At 40.4% G+C, this 12,714-nt stretch overlaps 1 protein-coding gene across 2 annotated transcripts in view; it reads right to left on the bottom strand.

Annotated features, from left to right (window-relative positions):
• USP18 (ubiquitin specific peptidase 18) overlaps window positions 1–10,388 on the bottom strand; it is a 38,470-nt gene extending 28,082 nt beyond the window's left edge. For both annotated transcript variants that reach the window (XM_058559184.1, XM_058559183.1), the window contains exons 1-3: window positions 10,117–10,388; window positions 8,938–9,034; window positions 7,450–7,595 (exon numbers count right to left, since the gene is read on the bottom strand). In XM_058559184.1, the coding sequence (XP_058415167.1) occupies window positions 7,450–7,595; window positions 8,938–9,034; window positions 10,117–10,174 (301 nt within the window). In that variant the 5' untranslated portion in view covers window positions 10,175–10,388. The remainder of the gene's footprint in view (window positions 1–7,449; window positions 7,596–8,937; window positions 9,035–10,116) is intronic.
• Window positions 10,389–12,714: the final 2,326 nt, after the last annotated feature.

Below are 12,714 nucleotides of genomic sequence, written 5' to 3'. Positions count from 1 at the left end.
ATAATAGCTGAGAACTTCCCAAATCTGGGGAAGGAACAAATCCATGAAGATAACAGAACACCCAATTATCTCAACACAAAAAGACCTTCTCTAACACACATGAAAATAACACTGTCAAAAGTTAAGGACAAAGCTGGGGCCAGCCCAGTGGCGCAAGCAGTGAAGTGCACGTGCTCCGCTGCAGCGGCCCAGGGTTCGCTGGTTCAGATCCCAGGCGCACACCAACGCACTGCTTGGCAGGCCATGCTGTGGCGGCATCCCATGGCGTCCCATATAAAGTGGAGGAAGACAGGCATGGATATTAGCCCAGGGCCAGTCTTCCTCAGCAAAAAAAGAGGAAGATTGGCAGATGTTAGCTCAGGGCTGATCTTCCTTGCAAAAAAAAAAAAAAGTTAAGGACAAAGAAAGAATATTAAAGGCAGCTGGGGGGAAATAAAACAATAACCTACAAGGAACCTCCATTAGGTTATCAGCAGACACTCTATAGCCTAGGAGAGAGTGGAATGTTAGATTCAAAATATTGAAAGATAAGGGCTGGCCCACTGGTGTAGCAGTTAAGTTCACACCCTCCACTTCAGTGGCCCAGGGTTTGCAGGTTCAGATCCCAGGCGCAGACCTATACACCGCTTATCAAGCCATGTGGTGGCAAGCATCCCACATATAAAGTAGAGGAAGATGGGCACAGATGTTAGCCCAGGGCCAATCTTCCTCAGCAAAAAGAGGATGATTGGCAACAGATGTTAGCTCAGGGTCAATCTTCCTCACCAAGATGAACAGTATGAAAGATAAAAACGGTCAGCCAAGAATACTCTATCCATCAAAGTGACCCATCCTTCAGATATGAAGGAGAAATAAAGGCTTTCCCAGACGAACAAAAGCTGAGGGAGTTCATTGCCACTAGATCTGCCTTACAAGAGATGTTGAAAGGAGCCCCCCTACCTGAAATGAAAAGGCAAAGGTATACAAAACTTTGAGCAAGGAAGAATCAGAAAATTGCAACTCTATATCAGAAAAGGTTAGTAAACACTTAATTAAAACATAAAGGTTAAAGGGAAAGAAAGCATTAAAAAGAACTATAAGCACTTCAGTTTGATAATTTGCAACCCAAAAAACATAGAAAGGGAAGAGGAAAAGGATGGAACCTGCATAGGCTAATGGAGATAAGATGCTATCAGCAGAAAAAGCACTGTCTTATCTATGAGATCTTTTACACAAACTTCATGGTAACCACGAAAAAAAAATTCAGAGCAGAGTCACAAAACATAAACAAAAAGAAAACTGAGAAATGCATCACAGAAAACCACCAAACTGAAATGGCAGACAGAAACACAAGGAAAGGGAAACAACGGAAATATAGCGCAAACAGAAAACATAAGATAAAATGGCAGTATTAAGCCCTCATATATCAATAATCACCCTAAATTTAAATGGATTGAATTCACCAATCAAAAGACAGAGAATGGCTGGATGGCTTAAAAATAAGACCCAATGATATGCTGCCTCCAGGAGACACAACTCAGCTCTAAATACAAACATAGGCTCAAAGTCAAAAGATGGAAGATGATACTCCATGCAAATGGCAAACAAAAGAAAGCAGGTGTTGCCATACTTAGACAAAATAGACTTCAAGCCAAAAAAAATAAGAGACAAAGATGGACATTACGTAATAATAAAGGGGACAATTGATCAAGAAGATATAACATTTATTAATATATACGCACCTAACATAGGAGCATCAAAGTATATAAAGCAATTATTAACAGACCTAAAGGGAGAAATTGACAGCAACACAATATTAGTATGGGATTTTAATACCCTACTTACATCAATGGATAGAACATCTAGACAGAAAGTCAATATGGAAAGACTGGTCTTAAATGAAACACTAGACCAGATGGGCTAAACATATATATATATATATATATATAGACCACTGCATCCAAAAGCAGCAGAATGCACAATCTTCTCAAGTGCACATGGAACATTCTCAAAGATAGACCATATGGTGGGAAACAAAACAAGTCTCATTAAATTTAAGAAGACCAAAATCATATCAAGCATCTTTTCCAACCACAATGCTATGAAACTAGAAATCAACTACAAGAAGAAAGCTGGAAAAGTCACAAATATGTGGCGGCTAAACAATACGCTTCTGAACAACCACTGGATCAATGAAGAAATCACAGGGAGAAATAAAAAAATACCTGGAGACAAATGAAAATGAAAACACAGCATACCAACTCTTATGAGACGCAGCGAAAGCAGTACTAAGAGGGACCTTTATAGCAATACAGGCCCACCGTAACAAACAAGAAAAATCCCAAATAAACAATCAAACATTACACCTAAAGGAACTAGTAAAAGAAGAACAAACAAAGCCCCAAGTCAGTAGAAGGAAGGACATAATAAAAAGTGGAGCAGAAATAAATGAAAAAGAGACTAAAAAAATAATAGAAAGGATCAACGAACTACAAGGTGAGTCTTTGAAAAGATAATCAAAAGTGACAAACTTGTGCCTATACTCACTAAGAAAAAAGAGAAAAGCCTCAAAGAAATAAAATCAGAAATAAAAGAGGAGAATTTACAATGGATACCACAGAAATACAGAGGATTCAAGAAGAATACTATGAAAAGGTATATGCCAACAAATTGAATAACCTAGAAGAAATGGATAACTTAGAATCATACAATCTTCCAAAACTGAACTGAGAAGAAACAATTTGAATAGACCAATCACTGGTAAGGAGACTGAATCAGTAATCAAAAACCTCCCAAAAAACAAAAGTCCAGGACCAGATGGCTTCCCTGGTGAATTCTACCAAACACTAAAAGAAGACTTAATACCTATCCTTCTCAAACTCTTCCAAAAAACGGAAAAGGAGGAAACACTTCCTAACTCATGAGACTAACATTACCTTGATACCAAAACCAGACAAGAAAAATGCAAAAAAAGAAACTTACAAGCCAATGTCACTGATGAACACAGATGCAAAAATCCTCAACAAAATATTAGCAAATTGAATACAACAATACATTAAAAGGATCATATGCCACAATCAAATGGGATTTATTCCAGGGATGCAAGGATGGTTAAACATCTGCAAATCAATCTAATATGCCACATTAACAAAATGAGAATAAAAATCACATGATCATCTCAACAGATGCAGAGAAAGCATTTGACAAGACTGAGCATCATTTATGATAAGAACTCTCAATAAAATGGGCATAGAAGGAAAGTACTTCAACATAATAAAGGCCATATATGACACACCCACAGCTAACGTCATACTCAGTAGTGAAAAATGGAAAGCATTCCCCCTAAAAACAGGAACAAGACAAGGATGCCCGCTCTCACCACTCTTATTCAACATAGTATTGGAAGTCCTAGCCAGAGCAATTAGGCAAGAAAAAGAAACAACAGGTATCCAAATTGGAAAGGAAGAAGTAAAACTGTCACTATTGGCAGATGACATGATTTTATATATAGAAAACCCTAAAGAATCCACCAAAACACTATTAGAAATAGTAAACAAATACAGTAAAGTTGCAGGGTACAAAATCAACATACAAAAATCAGTTGCAATTATATACACTAATAATGAACTAGCAGAAAGAAAAATCAAGAATACAACCCCATTTACAATCGCAACAAAAAGAATAAAATACCTAGGAATAAATTTAACCAAGGAGGTGAAAGATGCATACACTGAAAACTATAAGACATTGTTGAAAGAAATGAAAGAAGACAGAGGAAATGGAAAGGTATTCCCTGCTCATGGATTAAAAAAATTAACAGGGGCTGGCCTGGCGGCGCAAGCGGTTATGCGCACGCACTCTGCTGCGGCAGCCCAGGGTTCGCCAGTTTGGATCCCGGGCATGCGCCAACGCGCTGGTTGTCAAGCCATGCTGTGGCAGTGTCCCATATAAAGTAGAGGAAGATGGGCACGGATGTTAGCCCAGGGCCAGTCTTCCTCGGCAAAAAAGAGAAGGATTGGCATCGCACGTTAGCTCAGGGCTAGTCCTCCTCACAAAAAAAAAAATTAACATAGTTAAAATCACTATGTTACCTGAAGCAATCTACAGTTTCAATGCACTCTCTATCAAAATCCCAATGACATTTTCCATGGAAATAGAACAAAGAATCTAAAATTTATATGAAACAACAAAAGGCCCTGAATAGCCAAAGCAATTCTGAAGAAAAAGAACAAAGCTGGACGTATCACACTCCCAGATTTCAAAGTATACTACAAAGCTGTAGTAATCAAAACAGCATGGTACTGGCAGAAAAACAGACACACAGATCAATGGAATAGAATTGAGAGCCCAGAAATAAACCTATACATCTATGGACAGCTAGTTTTCAACAAAGAAGCCTGTTCATACAATGGAGAAAGGAAAGTCTCTTCAATAAATGGTGCTGGGAAAACTGGACAACCACACACAAAAGAATGAAGGTAGACCATTATCTTACACTGTACACAAAAATTAACTCAAAATGAATTAAAGACTTGAATGTAAGACCTGAAACCCTAAAACTTCTAGAAGAAAACACAGATAGTACGCTCTTTAACATCAGTCTTAGCAGTATCTTTTCAAATACATTGTCTATTCAGGCAAGGAAAACAAAAGCAAAAATAAACAAATAGGACTACATTAGACTAAAAACCTTCTGCGTTGCAAAGCAAACCATCAACAAGATGAAAAGACAACCTATTGATTGGCAGAAGATATTTGCAAATCATATATCCAATAAGGAGTTAATATCCAAAATATATAAGGAACTCATACAATTCACTAACAACAACAAAAAAATGAAACCATTAAAAAATGGGCAGAGGATCTGAACAGACATTTTTCCAAAGAAGATATATAGATGGCCACAGGCACATGAAAAGATGTTCAACATCACTAATCATTAGGGAAATGCAAATCAAAACTACAATGAGAGATCACTTCATGCTCGTCAGAATGGCTACTATTAAAAGGACAAGAAGTAACAAGTGTTGGAGCAGATGTGTAGAAAAGGGAACCCTCGTATACTGCTGATGGGAATGTAAGTTCGTGCAGCCACTATGGAAAAGAGTACGAAGTTTCCTCCAAAAATTAAAAATAGAACTACTATATGATCCAGGTATTCCACTTTTGGGTATTTATCCAAAGAACATGAAAACACTAATTGAAGAAGATATATGCACCTCTATGTTCACTGCAGTATTATTTACAGTAGTCAAGACTTGCAAACAGCCTAAGTGCCCTTCAACAGATGAACGGGTATACATATATACCCATACATACATACATACACACACACACACACACACACACACACACACACAAACACACACACGATGGAATACTACGCAGCCATAAAAAAGATGAGATCTTGCCATCTGCAATAACATGAATGGACCTTGTTATTACGCTAAGCAAAATAAGTCAGATGGAGAAAAACAAATATAGTATGATTTCACTCATATATGGAAGATTAAAAAAAATAACAAACAAACAAACACACAGAGACAGAGAATAGATTGGTGGTTACCAGAGGAGAAGAGGAGTGGGAGGAGGGCAAAAGAGGTAAAGGGGGACATCCATATGGTGATAGATGGAAACTATACTTTTGGTGGTGAACATGATGTAGTCTACACAGAAGTCAAAATATAATGATGTACACCTGAAATTTATATAATGTTACAAACCAATGTTATCTCAATAAAAAAATCAATGTAACACAACATATTAATAAAGGACAAAAGGCACATGATCATCTCAATTGATACAGAAAAGCATTTGACAAAACACTCTTTCCTAAGAAAAACACTCAGCAAAATAGGACTAGAATGGAATTTCCTCAACTTGATAAAGGCCACCTATGAAAAAACAAGTTGACATCACATGTATTTATGAAACACTCAATGCTCTTCCTTAGGATCAGGAACAAGACAAGGATATCTGTTCTTGCTACTTCTATTCAACAGCATACTGGAGATTCTAGCCAGAACAATTAGCCACGAAAAGGAAATAAAAGGCATCCAGACTGGAAAGGAAGAGGTAAAAGTCTCCCTATTTGCAGATGACATGATCTTGTACCTAGGAATTCCTAAGGAATCTAATAAAAACGTATTAGAACTAATAAATTAGTTCAGGGAGGTTGTGGATATAAGATCAATATACAAAAACCACATGTATTTTTATAAACTAGCAATGAATAATCCAAAAATGAAATTAAGAAAAGAATTCCATTTACAATAGTATCAAAAAACACTTATTAAATTTAGCAGAAAAAGTGCAAGACTTGTACACTGAAACTACAAACCATCTTTGAAAGAAATTTAAAAAGACCTAAATAAATCGAAAGGCATTCCATACTTATGGTTCTGAAGACTTAAGATTCTTAAGCTGGCAATACTCCCCAAATTAATACACAGATTCAATGCAATCCCTATCAAAATCCCAGCTAGCTTTTTTGCAGAAATTGACAAGGTGATCCTAAAATTTGTATGGAAATGCAAGGGACCCCAAATAGCCAAAACAATATTGAAAAAGAACAAAATTGGAGGACTCACGCTTTCCAATATCAAAACTTTCTACAAAGCTACAGTAATCAAGACAGTGTGGTACTGGCTTAAGGATAGACAATGAATAAGGATAGATCAATGAAACAGAATTAGAGTCCAGAAATAAACACGTACTTTTATGGTCGACTGATTTTCAACAAGAGCACCAAAACACTTCAATGAGGAAAGAACAGTCTTTTCAACAAATGGTGCTGAACAATTGGAGGACCACATGCAAAAGAATGAAGCAGGAAGCCTACCTCACACTATTCACAAAAATTACCTTGAAATGAAACACAGATCTAAATGTAAGACTAAAAGCATAAAATCTAGAAGCATGGTAAGTGACTATGAACGGGTATGGAGTTTCTTTGGGGGGTAGTGAAAATGTTCTAAAATTAGATTGTGATGATGATTGCACAACTCTGTGAATATACTAAAAACCTCAACTGCACATTTTTCAATGGGTGAATTTTATAGTATGTGATATACATCTCAAAACTGTTTTTTAAAAAACTAACCTATTAATAAGTTTTCTTTTGTAGAACATGGTTTCTCCTTATTAATCCTTTACTCTGTTTTCCTCAGATTCTTTACCTGCAGCTGAATCAGCTTTGAGGAGACTATTAGCCTTACTCTACTGAGAGGCAGAAAAAGAGTGAGTGTGAAAGTAACATATGCATAAATAATGCCAATTCTGCACCTGTAAAAACGCAGGCTCTTTAAAACATTTCAGACCTACACGATGCCTCCAATACAAAGGGTCCACCATCTGCCTAACTTCCTCCTGGTTCGCTCATGACCATCAGTCCCTGTCCCTCCCCCTCTCCCGAGCTCCCACCCTCCTCAGAGCCTAGGCCCGGAGCCAGAGCTGGGAGGACCGTCTTACGTGGTACGTTGTACTTCTGGAGACAACAGGCGAGCTCCATGGGCCGTATTGCTTTCTGCCGTCCGTCCTGCATCTTCTCCAGCAGCAGGAGCAGCTGGAAGGGGACACTTCTCCTCTGCTCCTCCACTCCCCTTGGCACTGTTATCCTGCCAAATCAGAACCACCATGAACCTCCATACCCCACGGTTCTCAATGCTAGGTGCATACTGGAATCACTTGGGGGAATGCTCACAAATCCCCATGTCTAGGCCAGTCTCCATGTCTGCAGACTAAGTCAGATTCTGGAGGAGGGGCCCAGTTACCAAAATTTTTACGTTTCCCAGATGATTTAAATATACAGATAAGGTTGAGAACCACCATGTTTGCAAATTGGCTATAGAGAGCACTCTCTCAAGAAGGGAATCAGCACAACTGCTGCCTCATCCCCTCCCTACCCTGCCCAACAATGACTAAATTAAGGACAGATGTAGCAGGTGCTGGGTCCATGGCAAAATGGCCAGCCTGAAGCACTCCACACTGAAAACACAAACACTGATCTAGGTCCTGGGAAGAAAGAGCAACACGAAGCCATGTCAGTGTATCTTGATAATGATTTATTTAATTCTAGGCATCTCTCAATTGCTCATGCCAATGGAAGGGAAACAGGAGAAAGCACAGGGCAGAAAAGAATGTGTGATAAAGTATATACGTGTGTGTGTATATATATAAAGTACGTGTGTGTGTGTGTGTGTTTTGTTTGCGAAAAAATGGAGACACTTGTGGACCTAGCCATTGATTTACTCCTCATTTGACACTGGTCTAGTTCCAACCTCCTTTTAACCAAGTCAGTAGCTGACAATCCTGGCTGCATTTTAAAATCACCTGGTGAATGGACATTGAGGGTATAATGCAAAGTGAAATAAGTCAGAGGGAGAAGGTCAAATACCGTATGATTTCCTTCATTAAGTAGTAGATAATAACAACAATAAATAAACACATAGGGACAGAGATTGGATTGGTGGTTACCAGAGGGGAGGGGGGTAGGGAGGAGGGTGAAAAGGATAATTCAGCACAAGTGTGTGGTGATGGGTTGTAATTAGTATTTTGGCGGTGAACATGATGTAATCTATGCAGAAATAGAAGTATAATGATGTACACCTGAAATTTTTACAATGTTATAAACCAATGTTACTGCAATAAACAAAAAATTAAAAAGAAAAAAAATTAATAAATAAAATCACCTGCCAAGTCTTTTTAAAAGTACCAATGCCTGGGCCCCACCCTAGACCAACGGAAACCAAACACCTGAGAGTGGGACAAGGCATTTATATTTTTTTAAAACTTCTTAGGTGATTATAAAATAATGTGTAGTCCAAATTGTGGAGAACAAGATCTTTTCTCTGGAAACTTTTGAAAGAAGGTTTCTAAAACTCCAAGTCCCTGTAAATAACTGAATATGTGAAAATGTAAAATAATATACATGTTAATCAGCATGCATAACAGTCTTACCTCTTCAGTATCTTGGTGAAGCCCACGTTCATAATCAATACCTGAATCAGGGAGTTAAGGCAGCAGGTCTGTCCAATGTTGTGTAAACCAACTAGGCCTATAAAGAAAAGAGAAAACAATACTGAGGGCAAGGCCCAGCTAAGGGATTTAACAAAAATCAAATGTTTTCCTAGACTCTACTAAGGACATGAAATCCTGTAAAGAGGCACAAAGAATTCATTAAGGAGCTTGCAAACAAATCGGACAGGAGAGATAAAACATGAACTTCTGAAAAGCAAAATGGCAGTAAAAGTTTTAACAGTCTATTAGGAAACAAGAGATGTCACAAGAAAGTATATTACCCATTGTCAAATGAGTAGTACAAGCAATTGTTTTAAGAGCAAAGGAAAAGAAAAAAACATGACAGAAAGCATAACTGGGAGAACTGTGAATTCCTCTCATTCAAATTGCTCCTTTCAGAGCTGAGTCAGAATGGGCGTCTATGGGGCTGAGGGATAAGGGTAATTTCCCAGCTAGTCCATCTGCGACTCCCGTGGTAAGGACCCTCCCCAGGCCCCACCACATGGTTGGAGAAAATCAGACGAAAGCTTTTAGGGAGATCCACTAATTTAAACCCACCTCAAGAGGCTGGAAGCCAGAGGAAACTTATGAGGACATGAGAAAACCAAAAGATAGTAATTCTCTGACTCACTAGCAACCAACCTGTCCTTTCCCAACCCAAGCCTGGGCTCAGCAGGCCCCACAAGGTGAGTAATTTAAGAAGGAGGGAGTACCACTAATCTCAGAGTTCCTGGGGAAAGGCTTTTGGTGTATATGAGACAGGGCAACAGGAACAGAAAAATCTAAGGGTAGCAGGTAATCACAGATTTCCACTCTCGAATCAGCAGAAGCACTTTGCCTCTAGACACAGAAGCACACAGGCACTAAAACGGGAACTAATGCTGAGTGTCCCTATATGCCAAGCGTTGGTTTAAAGTAGTTCCCACAGATTATCTCATTTATTCCTCCCAACAACCCTATGCACTCACTACTATGATTATTCCCATTTTACAGATGCAGAAATGGAGGCACAAGAGATGAGGAGTCGTCAGCCACAAAGCTCTACTGTTTCAGAGTACAGCGGGTAAGTAAAGCATTTCTACGTGGTCAAACAGAAAAAAACAGGAGGGATCTAATGACCGTGAGGGCAGTCCCAGGCATGGAACCGTTCTCTTGGCTGCTCCCTCTTCTTCCTCATGTTGTTGTCTTCTTCCTTCTTCTCAATGGGTTCTGCCGAGAAATGCTGAGACTCAGCCAGGACTGACCGGCAAATATCCTCAGGAACTCAAACTCCTTGCCCATTAGTGATCATTCCAAAATCTCCAGGCCGCCAGCTGCCCGGCCCATCTTCAGGACGGCACAGCCTCACTTCCTGGAAGAGCTCACATGGGCCAGCCTTGGTGCGACCTCTGTGAAAACACACCGCAGGCAGGTAAGGAGAAGAGAAGGGAGAAAGCATATTCACGTGATAAGTTGATTCCAAAGAGCCAAGTCTTGGAGGGAGATAAATGGGGAGACTGGCTTATGAAGCTCCAGGGCCAGAAATGACACCGAGGCTAGACACCCCTACCCTTTGTCCCACGTTTCCACTTTTTTCTTTATCAGAGTGGACTGCCATATACTCTCCCCCCAGGTTCTCTATCTGGCACGACATTCACCCACAGGGTCCAGGCCAGAAACCTGGGTATTTCCTTGTTCCTCACACCCAGGCCCGAACAATCACTGGGGGCTGTCAATTCTGCTGCCTAAAGGCGGCTCACAGCACTCTCCTTGCTCTCCATGCCCTTGACTTCCCAGGAAGCCTGTCCTGGCTCCTCAGGCAGGCCTGGGTGTTGCTATGCTCCCACATACTTTGTACACAGAGTTACTCAAATAACTGACTGTGCTCTCACGTGGGGAAAAACTGCCTCTCCACTGTGGCGGACCCCTCCTGCAGGACAGACGCCACACCCCAGGCTAACAGCTCCCAACTGAGTCCCTCCCCAGGAATTTACCCCAGAGAAGAAAGCTGGCCCAATCTCTGTCCAGTGACTGGCAAGTGAGGGGGCATAAAGGCCTTACCTCCTTGCCTCAAGGTGAAATAGCTCTGAAGGGTCATCCAGCCCCAGAGCTCCCCTCAGGATGAGCTGAGGCCTCTGCTGCAACTGTTTGGCAGTTCAGCTCCTCCCTCTGCCCATCCCTGCTTTGTCACCCCTTCCAGGTGTTGTTCCCAGGGGTGCTCCCCAATGAACCTCCCGCATGCACATCTCAGAGTCTCAGCCTCTGCCCTGAGACCCTAAACTGTGAACACCTGGAAGGCGAGGACTGCATGTTTTCAACTGCTTCCGCGACACAGTGTATAGTGGGCATTCAACAAATAACCATTGAATGAACGACTGAGGACTTACAGGGAATAAAACAGGTGTCCTCAAATAACTAAAAGGCCACAATATGGAAGAGACATAGACAGAGACTTCTTGTCTTTGGGCCTTGGGGTCGGGGGATCAAACTACCTAATGTGTGAAAACTACCAACAAACGGATTTCACTTGAAAATGAGGACTTGCTCACAGCCAGTGAGCCAGCTTCAGGAGCTGTAATTTGTCCCTCAAGGAAGTGTTCAAGCAGAGGCTGGGCCAGCCCCTGAAGGAAGGAACTGAACAGTAAATGGGGGGTGAGATCTTTCATTTCCCTTCCAAACCTGAAGCCTGTAATTCTTCCACCTAGATATTAATTTTAATTCAAGTAGGAGCATCCAAATGTGTCCCACTGAACTGCGTATTCTGGAGAATTACCGTGGCAGCTGGAAAGAGCAATCACTGCTGTTCCTGGTGAAGACAGTCCCCTTACACACATAAAAATAGCCTCCAAGAAAAAAATATATATATATTTTTAAGATTTGTGTTACAATTTTTAAGATTGTTATTTTTCAAATAATTCAAACTTATGAAGAAAATTTGGAAAATGCAAAAACGTATAATGAAGAAAATATAAATTACTCATAATCCCAGGACCTAGGGATAACTACCATTTGGTATGTATCTTCTCAATCTTTTTTCCTACGTATTTTTGACATGGTTGATATTATACTGCTTTTCCCATTTCACATTATAACAAGATTTTTCCCAAGTCATTATAAGGTCTTCATAAATATTTTTTTGATGCCTGATATAGTAACAAAACATTGGGGAATACTCTGGTTGTTTTCCATTTTTTACAATTATAAAAATACTAAAGTGAACATTTTTAGGCATAAACCTTTTCTCTACCTATTTGATTTTTCCTCATGCAAACTAAAGGTCCCTGGACACAAGAAAACCATAGCTGTAAATGAGGTCACGTTCACAACAATACCCAAGTTCCCTAGTCTCCTCCTGACTCCTGACGACAGACTTCAGCCCCCTGTAGTTCTCCCCAGGCGTGCTTTGGAATCTCAGGAGGAGTCTCTCATGTGTTTTGGAACGAGGTCACAACCATTGTACCCCGCCTCTACCTGCCTCTCAATATCCACCGGGTATCTGCAGGGCACTGCCAGACGCGGCAATCAGTGCACGAAGACTCCCTTGTATCTCCAAGTAGGGGCTCAATGTGGAAGTGGGATACAGGCCCAGCTCCTCCCACTGCCTCATGCCTTCTGATTTCACCAAGTTCCTTCTGAAAGGGCTTCAACCTCTGCCTGCAGCCACTATCTCTCCAGGGTTCTCAGTCCTGTCCCCAAGTCTAAGCTGAGAAGCATAAACCATACTGTCTTCTCTATGTC

Source organism: Diceros bicornis, chromosome 17 (genome assembly GCF_020826845.1).
Source record: "Diceros bicornis minor isolate mBicDic1 chromosome 17, mDicBic1.mat.cur, whole genome shotgun sequence".
In the NCBI taxonomy this organism is placed as follows: domain Eukaryota; kingdom Metazoa; phylum Chordata; class Mammalia; order Perissodactyla; family Rhinocerotidae; genus Diceros; species Diceros bicornis.
Note: the sequence above shows the minus strand (reverse complement) of the source record. Positions and strands in the feature narration are given on the sequence as shown.